Consider the following 15,988-nt stretch of genomic DNA (forward strand, 5'->3'; position numbering starts at 1 on the left):
TGAAGCAATGCTTTTGGTCCATGATATTAACTAGAAAATCCATTTTCAAGTTCTGCCCCCCCCCCCCAATCTCTGCTGCGGAAATCGGAAGACTATCCAATCAAATTCGGTGTACTATTCAGGGTTTAATCCAGCTACTTTTCCAAAAAAAAAAATATTGACAAAACATATCGGATTTGAAAGCATATATGCATAAAATTTTAAACTGTATATTTGTTCAAATTTCTCTAGTGGGGAAAAGAGAATAAATGTTTTAAATAATAATGGGATTCCAAATTTCGCAAACCATCGTCAATGTTGATATGACGTAACTGACCCACAATTCCGTTCGGTTCCCATTTGCGGATACCGTCTCGACAGAAGCTGATATTTGTGTATTTTCGTATTGTGCGTCGTTTTTCGATGGAAAAAAGCAACCAGTGATTGCGGACTTGTACGTAGTAACCTTACAATTTTATTCCAACATATATTTCTAAACAAGGAGTGAATCCAATGGCTGATTTTTGGGACGAAGGCTTAAGGCAGTGGCATGAAGAAAACCATTGCCCCTTTCAGTATTAAACAGCATGCTTTCACAGGTAAAATGTCAAACACAGTAATTAAGGTAAAGAAAAGAAATGCTGCTTCGACGAATTGTCTTAAATGTGTGTATGTATACTCCAAGCAAAATGTTGACAAGTGTACGTTGCATCCATTGCTGTATATATCAGTGTGTACTATCTAGAAAGATAGATTTTATTTATATCATGAAATTCTTGGTGCTGTAGCACATTTGGAAAGTTCAACGCACTAAATCAGTTACTGTACATTTGTTTAGTTCACTGCGATAACTAATGACAGATCTCTGAGTGACAAATCACTTGTTAATAAACCAAGACTCATACACCCTATTGGGTGTCCAGTCACTTCGTACACAAACCGAGTCGTACACAAACCAACTCGTATACAAAAAGTCAACTCGTACACAAAAATCCCCTATTGTGGTCAACATAGTCAATATTCAGACTTGTGGTTGTTTCGTTATCCACCACAAATGTACGAAAGGGTGTTGGTCTCAATATTTGATATTTTTCTCACAAGTTCTAATTGCACAAGGCACATAAATGAGTTGAAAGGTACAAACAGGGAAAAAAGTATGCAAATTATGTTTACTGGGGGAGGTAACTCTTCCAGTGCCAGAGTAAACAACAATACCGTTTGATTCAGAACACAGCTAATTTTAATTGGACTGACCATTGAGATTTCATTGTTTAGTAGTTTAGTACTAAACTGCAACATTGTGTGTTAAAGTCATGTATGGCATATTTTTTTTGTAAGTTCAGACTAACTAAAATTAAAAAAAAAAAATTCTATTTGTTTTGTTACTTAAATTTATATAAAGACACGACTTTCCTGTAAATTACACAATTTAAATAAATCATATTTCAAAGATTAGAAATTTAAAACAATAACCAATTTATTTACAGACTCCACATTTAATTAGCAGACACAGTTTAAAACCAATTTAACTATGGAAACATGAGGTTATATATTCAAGTTCAAAATCAGTGAAAATTTTAATTTGAACGTAAATAACATATATCATGTTTATCTTCACTCAATCTCATTGATCTGCCACAGGATTGTTTCGTAGTCATCGGAGTAAAAACGCCCTGCAGCTTTACTTCTTTATTATGTAGCAGTAAATATGACTGTAACAACTGAAATAACAATAAATAATACTTAGTTAAATAATTTAGAAAATTTAGCAGTATTCACTCTCATACAAATATCTTACACACTTCACCAAAATCCTAATTAAGTTTTTCTCGAAAATAATGATCAGAAAATAATTTTACAAAAACATACATTTCACATATAAGAAAAAACATACATCGTTGCACCTTTGCACCATGAAAACCAGTATTGGAGTGTCCCAGACGTTTTGGGGGGAAACGTTGATGGACTGCGTCCCAGACGCACGGGAAAAAATGTCTACCATGTCTACTCACTGACAAACCGGATGTATTCAGCGCTGCATAAATGAGACTGGCACCGTAAATTCCGGTGGCGTCACACTTGTATTTTATTTTTTAGCTCAGATACGCCAAATATAGCTTTAAACAATTTTGATCAACATGGTGAAAATTGTTGAATGTTATTTTGCAGAATTTTCCTTTGATAGTCATTAGTCATTTAGAATAAGATGAACATCTTGTATTTGTATTTCATTCACAGAAAGTTATTTCCAAAAGAAGAAGTAAATCTAAGTTGTCTGATGGGACAAGGCCCTCTTCTGATACATCAAGAATAGTCAAACAGGTATATTAGTACTTTATATTGCTTTAAACAATATTTGTTTAGTGTAAGACTTTGTTAAAGTGAGCTATGTAATCTTTGGTTATCTCTGTTTTAGTTCTCTTGGCAATAATTTATTATTTTTTTTAGTTATAATTTTGCAACAAACACATTAGATTTTATCAGAGTTAGACTGAGTACATGTTTAAAAGTGTACAGTTGAATTTTGGTATCTCAATAATAAAAGAGAATTTAGACATGTTAGAGGGGTGAAATGAATTCTGGTTTTGCTTACATCTTAATTTGATGTTTAAGAAATGAAAGTAAAAAATTAGATAGTGTTGTTTGAACATTTTACCAATTTCACCATTTTGCGTTTGTTGGTGGACGTGTCTCTGCAGAGCCAATTTCTGCAAGTTGTTTGAACCTTTTGCAAATCTTTTGTTTAACTACTTGAGCCTTTTTGACTTTTTTATTACCTTCTCCAGCCTTACTGATAAAGCCAAACTGGGTAACAACATGGTGTTAAAACAGCAATTAACAAATCAGAAAAACTGACCATTACCCTGCGATGTCAATCTGGAGAGCCTTTAAATTATCTCCAAATCGACTTAAATCAGTAGATAGATGAAAATGTTAACATTTCAGAAATTTTTATTTGACTCTTTAATTAATATTGCGTTCAAATTTCCACAAATTTTGATTTTTTCTGACTAACCGATTACAGTTTTTCTAAAAGATTACCATTGTTCCGACCTAGTAACCGGTAAACCGGTTACAAATTGTCATCCCTAATTTATATACTTGTTTGATCAGGCAAGTGACTATTTCTGATAAAAAGCTGCAAATTATCTTAATTATTTTTTTTAAGAATAAAAAAAAGAAATTTTAAAATTCCAATCTCAACATTTTAGATATTTTTTTTTTCATTTGAAAACCCTACTGGATAAGTCTTACAGAATAAGCTTTCAGTAATCATAACCTCTTTCACACTAGCTATAAAAGGTATACTCTGACAATTTTTTAAAGAATATATTGTTTACATCTCTACTTTCTTGCTTACAGAGTAGAACAGAACATAATTGAAATATGATTTATCGTATGTACAGCAACCATGTAGGGCTTTGCCATGGAGCAATTAGGATGGAACAATATGCACTGCAATAGTAGGGCTTTGCAGTCATCTTAATTATCTCTGTTTATTGGGGGAGGGGTGGGGGAGAGAGAGAAATTGACATTGAAACAAGGGACCATACCAAGTTTTGAACAACTAGAATAAAAAAAAAGGAAATGGGATTTTTCAATGCCAATGTGAATCATCCTTTGTAAAAACAGCTTTTTAGCTCATCTCAACGAAGTTGGGGGAGCTTATGTAATACCCTCGGCGTCGGCGTCCCAGGTTAAAGTTTTTGGAGCAGTTTTCTTTTGAAGTACTTCTATGGCCTATATTAGTCAGAGATGCATGGAGGATGCTTCTAGTGTTTTTCATTGTACCAGTCAAGGTTTCAGATGCTGCAATTTCAGCTAAAGAATGACCAGGTTAATGTTTTTGGAGCAGGTTAAAGTTTTTGGAGCAGGTTAAAGTTTTTGGAGCAGGTCTCATTTCCAAGTAATTATAAGCCCTATATTGACCAAACTTGCATGGATGATACATCTAAGGAAGCACACTACTGAACTTGCTTCGGATGCTGGATCTGACCTACATTTTCCGGAGGAGTGACCAGGTTAAGGTTTTTGGAGTAGATGTCATTTCCAAGTATCTATAAACCTTATATTAACCAAACTTGCATGGATGATACATCTAAGGATGTACACTACTTGACTTGCTTCGGATGCTGGATCTGACCTACATTTTCCGGATGAGTGACTAGGTTAAAGTTTTTGGAGCAGATCTCATTTCCAAGTAACTATATGCCCTATATTGACTAAACTTGCATGGATGATACATCTAAGGATGCACACTACTGGACTTGCTTCGGATGCTGGATCTGACCTACATTTTCCGGATGAGTGACCAGGTTAAGGTTTTTGGAGCAGATCTCATTTCCAAGGAACTAAAAGCCCTATATTGACCAAACTTGCATGGATGATACATTTAAGGATGCACACTACTGGACTTGCTTCGGATACTGGATCTGACCTATATTTTCCAGATGAGTGACCAGGTTAAGGTTTTTGTAGCAGATCCCATTTCCAAGTAACTAAAAGCCCTATATTGACCAAACTTGCATGGATGATACATCTAAGGATTCACACTACTTGACTTGCTTCGGATGCTGGATCTGACCTACATTTTCCGGATGAGTAACCAGATTAAAGTTTTTGAAGCAGATCTCATTTCCAAGTAACTATAAGGCTTATCTGAACCAAACTTGCATGGTTGATACATCAAGGGACGAACAATCTCAAAACTTGCTTCGGACGCTGGATTTGACTTGCATTTTCTGGATGAGTGACTAGTTTTAAGTTTTCAGATAAATCTATTCCCAAGTAACTGCAAGCCCTATCAGACCAAAATTGCGTAAATGTTGCATCTAGGGATGCACACTCCTAGATTATTTGTTTAGTGTGGGACTTTGCCTTACTTAAAGACAACATTCGTTGAGGTGAGCTCTGTAATCTCTGATTACCTATGTTTAAATTTTGACCTAGCAAGTTTTGCAGGTTGGCAAGTCAAAGTTGAGGTTCATTTGCCCAAAGGAAATAATATTATGATAGTACCTTAATCTCACTGATGAAATGAAAAGGAAAAAAAACAAACTTTGTTTTCATTGCTCATTCAAAATGTAGGATAAATCTTTTTTCCAGTTATTTATAAAGATCATAATATGACACTTAAAAGGTTTGATTTATTTATTTAAAATAAAATATATATTTTATTCACAAAAGTGAGTGGGATTGGGGAACTGGTATAGCCTATTTCAGTCCTCTCCCTTAAAAAAGGTAGATGCAGCATAATCATAATTTTGTGCATTTGTGCACTGAAATTGTATTGATGGATTGCAAGATTTGAGGTTCAATACCTATAATTATGTCTTGGTTAGGCCATAAAAAAATAATAACTTGGTTCTCAGGCAAGCCCACATCTCATATAACAATGAGCATTTCCCATTTTTATCCTCAAATGAATAAAATACAATTTCTCTCATGCACTTGCAAAAAAAAAAAACAAAACAAAACAAAATCACCGACCGCATTTTGACCACATTTTAGATGCTTCCATCAGTAAACCATTCGACAAACAACAAGTTGATCCAGGCTATTGGTCTAGTTAAAAATCGCAAATTTGGCCATCGAGTTAACAGGTTAAGGCGTCAAGTTTAAGTTTGGTCATGATGGCTTTGATTTCAGTGTAAATTTATAAGGGAATGACTGTAATACTTCCATGGCACATGGTTTCTCAAGGTTGCTCCATGCTAGAACTCAATAACGCTGTCAAAAATGGCTCCCTCAACCTAGAAACTTGGACGTTTCCAGATAGATTCATCAAGAAATTGCTGATTTCATTTAGTGTGGGTAAACCAAAGACTAGGAGTGAAACGGTTCACCGCGGTATCGATGCACCGCGGCATTTTTTCTCGGTTTGATACACAGTGCAAAATCTCTAATTTTCGGTTCGGTTCATTTTTCGGTCGGGATCGTTATTCAGTCGGGTTTGGCATAAGGTATAACACGTTACTCAGAATAAATAAGTATAGAAAACGTAAATTTTTGATGACTGATAGCTTGTAAAATAATTTTTGACAGTCAAATAATTTTAATCAATTTCTTCTAGTCAATTTGCAAATAAAATTCGTAAAATATGTGACTAAATTTAGAAAAAGAAAGCATAAAACAACGTAGAATTTGTTTCCTTCTATCAAAATGTATCGTATCGAAAATAACCGAACCGAGACAAAATTATACAATACGTATCGAACCGTGAAGGAGGTGTATCGTTTCACCCCTACCAAAGACTCATAAATTTGACAATGTTAAATGAAATCATAGCACTATTTATAGTGCTGAAACACTCTTAAATTAGTTGTGATATGTAAGCAATTGACCAGACGTTTCACTACAAGTGTCGGATTCTGTAAGTTTAACATGTCTGGTTGTAAGGATGCTGTCGTTTCATTTCACGTATCATCAGAATTCCAAATGTAGAAAATGCAAGAGAAAAGAGAAAGAAGCAGGAAATAAATGATTTTGATTTCCTACTCTCAGTGTTGAAGCACTGTTGATTAAAAGTTGCTAGTTTTGAAAAAAAAAAAAAATCAAAAAATCCCACATCTTTTTAGCTTACCTGAGCTGAAAGCTCAAGTGAGCTTTTCTGATCACCCATTGTCAATCGTCCGTCTCTCTGTGAACTTTTCACATTTTCAACTTCTTCTCAAGAACCACTGGGCCAATTTTAACTAAACTTGGTACAAAGTATCCTTTGGTGAAGGGGAGTTTAAATTGTTAAAAATAAAGGGCCAAGTCCCCTTACAAGGGGAGATAATCAAGAAAAGACAAAAATGGGGTGGGGACATTAAAAAATCTTCTTCTCAAGAACCACTTGGCCAAAAAAGCTGAAACTTATGTGGAAGCATCTTCGGGTAGTGTAGATTCTAAATTTTTAAAATCGTGACCCCCAGAGGTAGGGCGGGGTCACAATAGGGAGTCCAAGTTTTACATTGAAATATATAAGAAAAATCTTTAAAAATCTTCTTCTCAAGAATCACTGGGTCAGAAAAGCTGAAACTTATGTGGAAGCATCTTCGGGTAGTGTAGATTCTAAATTGTTAAAATCATGACCCCCGGGTTAGGGTGGGGCCACAATAGGGAATCCAAGTTTTACATTGAAATATATAAGAAAAAACTTTAAAAATCTTCTCCTCAAGAACCACTGGGCCAGAAAAGCTGAAACTTATGTGGAAGCATCCTTTAGTAGTGTAAATTCTAAATTGTTCAAATCATGACACTCGGGGTAGGGCAGGGCCACAATAGGTATTACAAGGGGGGGGGGGGGGAATCTGGTAAAGAACAGCATGGCCAAAGTTATTCAGGTGAGTGATGTGGCTCATAGGCCTCTTGTTTATGAGGTGTAAGAAGGAAAAAACCCTCCCTCCCACATTTATTTTTGAGAAAACTGGCCTGAGAACCAAGTTATTAATTTTGTTAGGCCTTAATGCATAAATATGACAAAAAAATGGCTTGTAATCAAAGTTTTGGCAACCAGAAAACAAAATACCAGGCTCTGTAAACATGGTTAATATCTTCATTGTTTTGTCAAAAAACATGGACAAAGTCTGTGGTAGATCTTTCCAACAATTGCATTTTACATGTATGGATTTCTAAAACTTTCCTTTTTGAATGGTAGGCATGTGCATAGCCTACACGTTTGAAAAACCCAGGCTTTACATGCAGACATTGCCCCATGTGAGTCAGAATTGGGATATGCCAATGATACAGAGGCAACAGATGAATCTAATTGATAAAATCATTGTTACAACAGCTCTCCCTAGTCATGCATAATTGATACTGCACATGAAAATAATGTGTACCATCAGTCATAATCAGGCACTGTTGTTCTCATTACATACAGCAATTAAGGGGGAGAAGTTAAGTGTAAAATACATGGGGTCCGATAATGATGACCAGCTGTGATGAAGGCCATCTTCTACCACCTTTCCAACATTTTACTGCAGTAAAAAGCATGTTACTTGAATAATTTATTTTTCTAAGAAACAGGTTTTGATCATTATTGCTTTATTTACAAAAAGATTTTTTTAAATTTTGCAGCTGTCAGTTTTGATCACAACATCTGTAAAAAAAAAAAAAAAATAAGATTTTAAAATGTGGGAGTGAAATACTGTACAGATGAAGCAATATGACTTGAACTACTAGACAGATAGGACTGATTTGATGTATCCCAGTCCCAGTTTTGAAGAAAGTTATAAATTTAAAATATTTTTTTCCATAGTGGCTTGGTTTTCTACAGGGATTTTATTAATTTAAACCATAATTTATTCAATATTTATATATCAATGAGGGGTTATCAAAAAGTTGTGGACTGGCGCTATAGAATTAAAATCAAGGTACAGGTAAACTTCGTTATCTCGACATCGACGGGACCATCAGAAAATGTCGAGATATCCGAGGTGTCGAGATATCAGAGTTGACATCCAAGATTTCACTGCATAACCAAACACATACATGTGTATAAGCTTATTATACGTACATGACTTCAATATAGACTGTAGGTCAACTTATTTCAGCAATCCCTCTATTTTTAATAAAAATCTAAGAAGTTATTTTTAAAACTCTTTTATATAAAACCTGTTTTTTCTCTTTATCGAAATCGTTCTAAATTTTTCCATCCAGCATTCGCGTGTTACTTGCTTTTTTGTCGGAACAGGATACGAAATGCGCTCTGTAAACTTGGAACCGAACCGTATAAACATGATAAAGTCGACATCCGAGATACGAAAACATATTAAATGCGTAATTTTTTTTTTCTTATTTCATTCAGGAAGAATGTGCATAAATATTAATTTTTAAAGAGATTTGTGTATCTAAACTAACGTAGTGATATTACAGATGCATGAATTACGGATGATTCGGTTAATCGTGTCGTTAATTGGATTATTTCCTGTTGAATGCATTTTAACTACAAAATATTATTAGAACATCGTTTAATTCTTTAGTTTGAATTCATTCAATATGTTTATTATTCTTTGTAATTTAGTTAATATCTTTTTCAATTTTAAAAGTTATGTTAGGTTTCGACATAAATAAACACCTGTAAATTTAAGCAGAATCGTGTAGATTTATCAGTGATATTACCCAAGCTGAACATTAAGCAATTAACGTCTCAAAGATGCCGATGGGGCTTTGGATTCACCTACAAACACAGTCTATAGAATTAATTAAGCAGCGTGCAGTCAAAACATGGGTGTGAAAGGTGTGAATTTTTGACGATGTCGAGATACTTGGAGCCGTCTGTGCGTGACGAGCGACCCTATCTGACAAACAGTTAGGTTCAGTGGAGCAGAAAATTGCCGATGTCGACATATACCAGGTAAATTTTGCTCTTGGGACTGTGAATATACGTCGAGATAACCAGGGTTGTCGAGATTACCGAGGTCGACATATCAGAGTTTTTGCAAATCATTTATATAGTAAATACTGCCGGGACCGCGGACGGACGTCCACATATCCCAGGTTGTTGACATATCCGATGTCGAGATACCGAAGTTTACCTGTACATCATTGGATTTTCAGTGTTTGACACTCGTTAGATTAAAATTTGTTAATCGGGCAACCTAAGTACTGGTCTCAGGTTGCTTGATTGAGTTTCAGGTTGGCCAAACAAAAATATCAAAAAGAAATTTGAAATGTACTTTCAGTTTCATACAGTATGTATAGTATCTCTCTCTTCACTTACATCATTTTTAGAAAAAGGTAGTTAAATGGGGAAGTAGCACCTGTTACATGTATATAAACTTATGTTACTTGAAATATCACATTTTCATGTTCATGTTTTGTTTGATTTTTTTGATTCAGCAATAAGAAACCATAAAAGTTTTGGCATTCCAAATCTTCCTCTTTTTTTTTTATGGAGTCAATTTGGAATTTACACTTGACAAGAGACCAAACAAGCAGTTATGCAACAAAATATTTTCGATCCTCATCTAGTAATAGTGAGGGACGTCCTAATGTCCAAGAGATCTTGAAAGACTTCACTTTTTGGTTTTCTTCATTAAATATTTTAGTTTTTGGCAGAAACTGAGTTCTAATGCTAGGCCACATGATGTTTTTAACCCGATGTAATGCTTTTTTTGTTGCTCGATCATGACAAGGGGCACACGGCGGGTATGACAGGTCGACAGGAGATGCTTACTGAATAAATTGTCAGTGTTTTTATAAGCAGTGGTATGACTATTAAATAAGACGTATGTCTACCATAAGTCTAAGGGGAGACAAATGTTTTGATATGAGCATTTGTCCTCCAGTATTCACATAAATTCACTAATGTGATGTGACACAGTTTTTCTGTACTTGTTGCAAAATTCACTTCAATTTTGTCAGTTCTGTGAGATCTCATCAGTAGTTCGAGAGTGCTAATTTAAAAAAAATTAATGGTTAAAAATGATATCGGAAGATGGATGTGTGTTAGTTTTTTGCCACAAATTATGAGTTTCACATTGGAAACTTGCATAGAAATGTTTATACAGTCCAGACAGTGACAAGAAAGTCCAAATTACCCGTTTTTAAATAACAAAAATGATTCAAAGTGAGGAGAGATATATATTTATTGCCGGTTGGGGGTCCGGCTTTCTAAATTCAGTCACGTCGAAAAGTACTAGTAACTTCAACAAGTGGATAAAACTGCAAGATTCAAGTGAAAATTTTTTGTATAAATAAATTTTCAATATTGTGATTTGAAATCAGCTGTTCTTGAAATTTTTACTTCAAGATAAGTTTCAGTCAGTATTTAAGATAAAAAAGGGTATCTCGTCAAGAAAAGTGTATTGAGGCAGAGGGAGCAGACATTGAGAAGCAAAGACATTGTCGAATTTCATCAGACTCAATGATGATGGTGCCTTGATAATATGTCTGTTATTAAATGATCAGGAATGTTGATGCTTTCTGATTAGTCCAGACCCTCTTTCTCGAGGTGTACCTCAGAGTGAGTTCACCCAAAAAAGGAAGTTCCAGGAGGTTTATTCAGGTTTTCCCTCTTGAACATCCATACATTTGTTCATATTTTTATTGACCAATTAATTGCATGTTTTAAAGCTGTGTTGAATTGAATGTAAACATTATAATGAGTGTTTATATTTGTTGGAAACAAAACCTAAAGTGTCAAAAATGTTGTTTTGTATTCGTTCTCAGTCAACCAATACCTTACTAGGTCCTTAGCCACGAATGTCATAATTTTATACAGAGGAGCCTTGTTTATCCAGATACCAATAATACGGAGGATTTAGTATCCTTTCTATTCTGGGGGGTATCAAATTTTTCTAATGTTATTTTGTCTCAGTAATCCTGAAATTCATGTTTCAGATCCAGGTGGTCGATTGTTATAAAGAAGCATTATTTTTCAAAAAAAAAAAATAGCTGCATTAATCGGGAGGGTGGTTTTCAAAGGTCAGCTGACTTCAAACAGGTCGACAAGTGTGAATTGCCAATTTCATTTTGAGGGAATAATAAGCAAGGCCTACATGCATTAAAAAAAAATTAAATTAAAAAAAGTTCTAGATGATGCATTTAGGGATGCATACTAGTGAAGTCTTGTTTCAGATGCTATATTTTTGAGAGAACTGTAGCTGAAACAATTGGCTCATGATCTTATCAAACATTCATTTTTGGGAGTTGATTTTATCAACTCCTCATAGTCAGCGCGCCAGAGGCGCATCAATACATACAACTGACAAACAGCCACTAAGGGGGTGTCCTCGATTAAATGCAGTATGTTGTAAAATTGGGAGAAAGGTTGAAATTAAAGTTTTAACCTACAAATTGAGCAGGGTGTAAAGATTTAAAAATGCAATGTATAATCTCAGTAAACGGCAAACCTAAATATTTATGTAAGAAAATTGCTTTACAGATATTGCGAATAAGAAAATAGTACATATATTCTAATTTTAAGACAGGAAACTCGCTCCTAAAATAGCTTAGATACGTCATTTTCATCAGTTTTTAGGGAAAGGCTGAAGATATCCCCGTGATTATGACAACGCATAAACATGTAACTACAGTATCATGCTTCGACAATGTGAATCCCATAATAAAGGGATTAATAATCAGACATACGTTTAAATGCATGTCAGTATATACAGAGAACACAAAATTAGATTGATACAGACAAATGATGTAAACTCTATAATGTTTATGTACATATGCGAGCAAGATGATTATCACAGAGGGCATTATGTGCCTTCAGTATCTCTAACATGTGTAAAGTTCTAAAGCCCCAGATTAGATCTCCAAACTGCAGCAGAAGTGACCTACTGGACAAACTTAATTTAGCAGCCTTTTATTTTTGTGTCTGGAATGATAATTTTTGATAGTATACACAGGATAAATTTTTATTAGATGTGTAATTGAGATGGCTTGTTTAATACTTTTATTTTTATAGGAATGCTGTGCATGTAATTGTCTCAACAATTAGTTCACTATTGATAGAACAGAATTCGGAGTGGATCCAGAATTTTGCTAATTTGGGGTACTTTGTGTATTTTTGGAATGGAGTGGGGGTGTTGAAATAGCCCATTTTGTTCTAAAACAAAACCGTGTGATTCGTAAAGACCAGATATGTTGCTTTGTGGTTTAATATATCTGTAATGAAATATTTAATCTCACTGCAATCTTATTTATATTATAGAGAAAAATTTAAAAAAAAAATTAATAAAAATGACACATTTAACAATGAATTATGCTATGCAATAAGGTTTAATTTATAAACAAACGAAATTTATTTATATGTAAATACATTGTTATGTCACATAGTGTGTCTAAATACAAATACCTAAGTGTAACATTTCTCATGCTCTTATCTTTCGCTCAAAGTATATTAACTTTATTAAAAAATAAATAAATAAATAAATTAATGAATTAAAAAAGAGAAAGAAAAGATTCATAGTTTCAATACATTTAGGTATTAAAACCACTGTTCACTTTTTTATCATTCAATTAACCCTATTTTAATTATTATATGCATATGAAATTTGGGGTTATTTTAACCCATTTACTAAAAAAAAAAAAAAGCAACTCCGGCGGTACAATAAACAGGATGTAGTCCAAATTATTCTGTGATGAACTGAAATTTTGCAAATTATTACTTCAGTTGGTGTACATAAATATGCAACTAAATTTGCTGTTCTATCTGAATTTGGTAGATTTCCCCTACACTTCGACATTGTAGGATCAAAGATAAGCTATTGGTATAGACTTGAAAATCTGATAAGTCTTTTCCACCTTTACAAGATGTATATTGTGAATCCAAGTCACTATGAAAAAGGTGAAGATAACAGACAGTGATTGATCTCAAAAAAATCTATAAAAACAATACAAATCTGCAAAGAGGGCATAAATTTGAGAAGAATCTCTATTTCTGGTATACATGTTGCTCCATTAATTTTCTCATCACCAATATAAATAGTAATTGTCGTGATTTAACTTTGGTCAAAGTACATCACTTGGTTAAATGTTGTACACCTTATTCATGAATTAATGACAACGTGACCGTTGCTAATGAATATTCATTATTTTTGTGATATTTAAAAAAAAATTAAATTATCAATCTTTTTATATGAAACATAAATAATTATTTGATCATATCCCTCATCGTATGACAATAATGAAGTTCAATATATACTCAGGTCAGTAACAACTGCATTTCCCCACTGGGAGTGTTGATTATGTGATATTTTTTCAGAAAAAAAATAAATTATAAATTTTTTTTATATGAAACATAAATAATTATATAATTTGATCATATCCCTCATCATATTCGACAGTAATGAAGTTCAATATTTTCTCAGGTAAAAAAAAATTCCCACTGGGAGCGTTGTCCACCTTTTCTGAATTCAGCTGTCTTAGTGATTTTCAGTTTAAAAAAAAAAGCACCTCATTGCATGTATCTTAGAAACTGAAATTGCAAGTTTCACAACTTCACGCAAGATGAGGAAGAAAACAGAAAATGGCAAATATTTATATATTTGCTTGATAAAGACCTTGTAAACTCTTTCACCACATTTTTTTCTACATGAATATCATTGTAATGAAACTTCGCTTTGGATTTTCAAACTCGAAAGGAACTTTCGTCATTTTGTAAATGGTAAACGAAAGATTGCATTCCGATACAGGACACAAGAAAAGATAGAATCAAATGAGGAAAAAATCATTCCGAATTGATGATATTTTTTAATCTATATTTTGTTTTTCCTTTTATAATGCATTGAACAAAAATCTGCCATATTGAAAACAATATGACGCCTATGCAAATTAGCAAAACGTACACCATTTCTCTATAAGTAAATTCAAACGTACACTTAAAAATTATTTATTCAAAGAATATATATATATATATATATATATATATATATATATATATATATATATATATATATATATATATATATATATATATACATGTATATCAACTGGAATCAACAACTTGAATCACATTCTGACGAAAAAAGTCACTATGGCACATTTAATCAAATTTTTGGTAAGGAAAATACCTTTATTAAATTACTGAAAAATTTTGAGCAATGAAGAAATCTTACACGTATTTGCATATCATTCAAAAAATGGTCAAATCAAAACAAGCCTTATTTTTTTTTTGCCTCTGTAGAATAGTGACATTTTCTTAGTCATTTGATTATAGCATACCAAATTAAGAAGCATTAATGTTGTACATAATTTCAAAAATTGTAAACAAGGTTACAAACATAAATTTTATTTGAAATCGTCCTTAAAATCAACTCCCATCAGTACTTTCAGTACTTTGATTTAGACTTGCAGACAACATGTATGGAGGTGAACTTTTCAATATCTGATTACCTGTCTTTTAGATCAAGGGTTTTGTGTATAGATAATATAGAATACATGTATATATAATAAACATCCCGTGGTGTGGTCAATACGTATAAGTCTTGTCATGAAGTATGTCTATGTATAAGGTGCATTCTTAACTAGCTAACTTCAGGTTAGTATTGACTTTCTGTGACCAGAATAAGCATATATATTCTCCTGTGCATTTTAGCTAACAATAAGAGTCAATTACTTGTATGACTAATTGCTATACAATATTTACAAGTTGGAGTCTACAAAGGTCCTGAGTGACTTCATTAGATGGAATTAACAGGTTGCAAGTGAAAAAATTCAGCAAGCTTTTGAGGTAGAAGCTCCTATGATCATTTGTTTCTCTTTATGGTGTATTGAACTTATTTCAGTGTATTTGCATAATAAGAAGGAAGAAAAGGTTTTAAACAAAAGTTCTGCGGCATTTAACACATATGAGCGCAAAGTGTTTCCGTTAATAGTCCTAATTTTATCAAGGTTTTGCTTAGTTGTCTCTTGCTTTTGCTAAAAGCAGGAATATTAATTTGGGTCTGTCTGTCTGTTTATCTTTCTGTCTGTTTCTAGTTGACAAAAGTTCCTAAGCTTTTGCAATGAAATTTTATATCATAACTCTCTATATCTTGAAGAAGGTCTCTATTGATTTTAAGGTCCAAGGTCAAGGTCACAAATTTTCATATGAAATGGTATACATGTACTTTATTTTCCAGATGATATCTTTGAAGTACTCTAGCTTTTGCAGTAAAATGTCATATAACTCCCTATGACTTAAAGAAGACACCTTTTGATTTTGAGGTCAAAAGGTCAAGGTCACAAATTCATATATTACTTACTTAAAATGGTTTCCAGGTGATAATTTAGTTCTCTTTGAGTTTTTGCAATGAAAGACACAGTTATGACTCTTTTTAACTGAAGAAAGACCCCAACTGATTTTGAGGTCAAAAGGTCAAGTTAACAACTGCATATATTTGGTGTAAAATGATTTCCAGATTCATTTCAATATTGTATATCCATGTAATAACAAAACATAACCCCAATTAATTCTGAGGTTAAAGGGTCCAAGGTCTAGGTCACGTACTTGCATATTGTTTCTGTCTACTGTCAATGTATTTGATTTTGTTGGGGTAGTTTCTCTATTTTTTGGATTTAAAAGGAT

General features: G+C 33.3%; 1 protein-coding gene across 5 annotated transcripts in view; it reads left to right on the forward strand.

Moving 5' to 3' along the window:
• The first annotated feature begins 319 nt into the window (after positions 1 to 319).
• Positions 320 to 15,988, forward strand: part of LOC133192143 (voltage-dependent L-type calcium channel subunit beta-1-like) — a 36,740-nt gene continuing 21,071 nt past the window's right edge. For 3 of the 5 annotated variants that reach the window (XM_061328029.1, XM_061328024.1, XM_061328030.1), the window contains exons 1-2: positions 320 to 578; positions 2,218 to 2,301. In XM_061328029.1, coding sequence (XP_061184013.1) covers positions 567 to 578; positions 2,218 to 2,301 — 96 coding nt within the window. In that variant the 5' untranslated portion in view covers positions 320 to 566. Of the gene's footprint in view, positions 579 to 2,211; positions 2,302 to 15,988 lie in introns of those variants that run through there. The other 2 variants (XM_061328023.1, XM_061328027.1) reach the window with 2 other exon arrangements.

The sequence above is a fragment of the Saccostrea echinata genome, unplaced genomic scaffold (assembly GCF_033153115.1).
Source record: "Saccostrea echinata isolate AGI-Se365-2 ecotype Australia unplaced genomic scaffold, CSIRO_AGI_Sech_v1 ptg000025l, whole genome shotgun sequence".
NCBI lineage: Eukaryota > Metazoa > Mollusca > Bivalvia > Ostreida > Ostreidae > Saccostrea > Saccostrea echinata.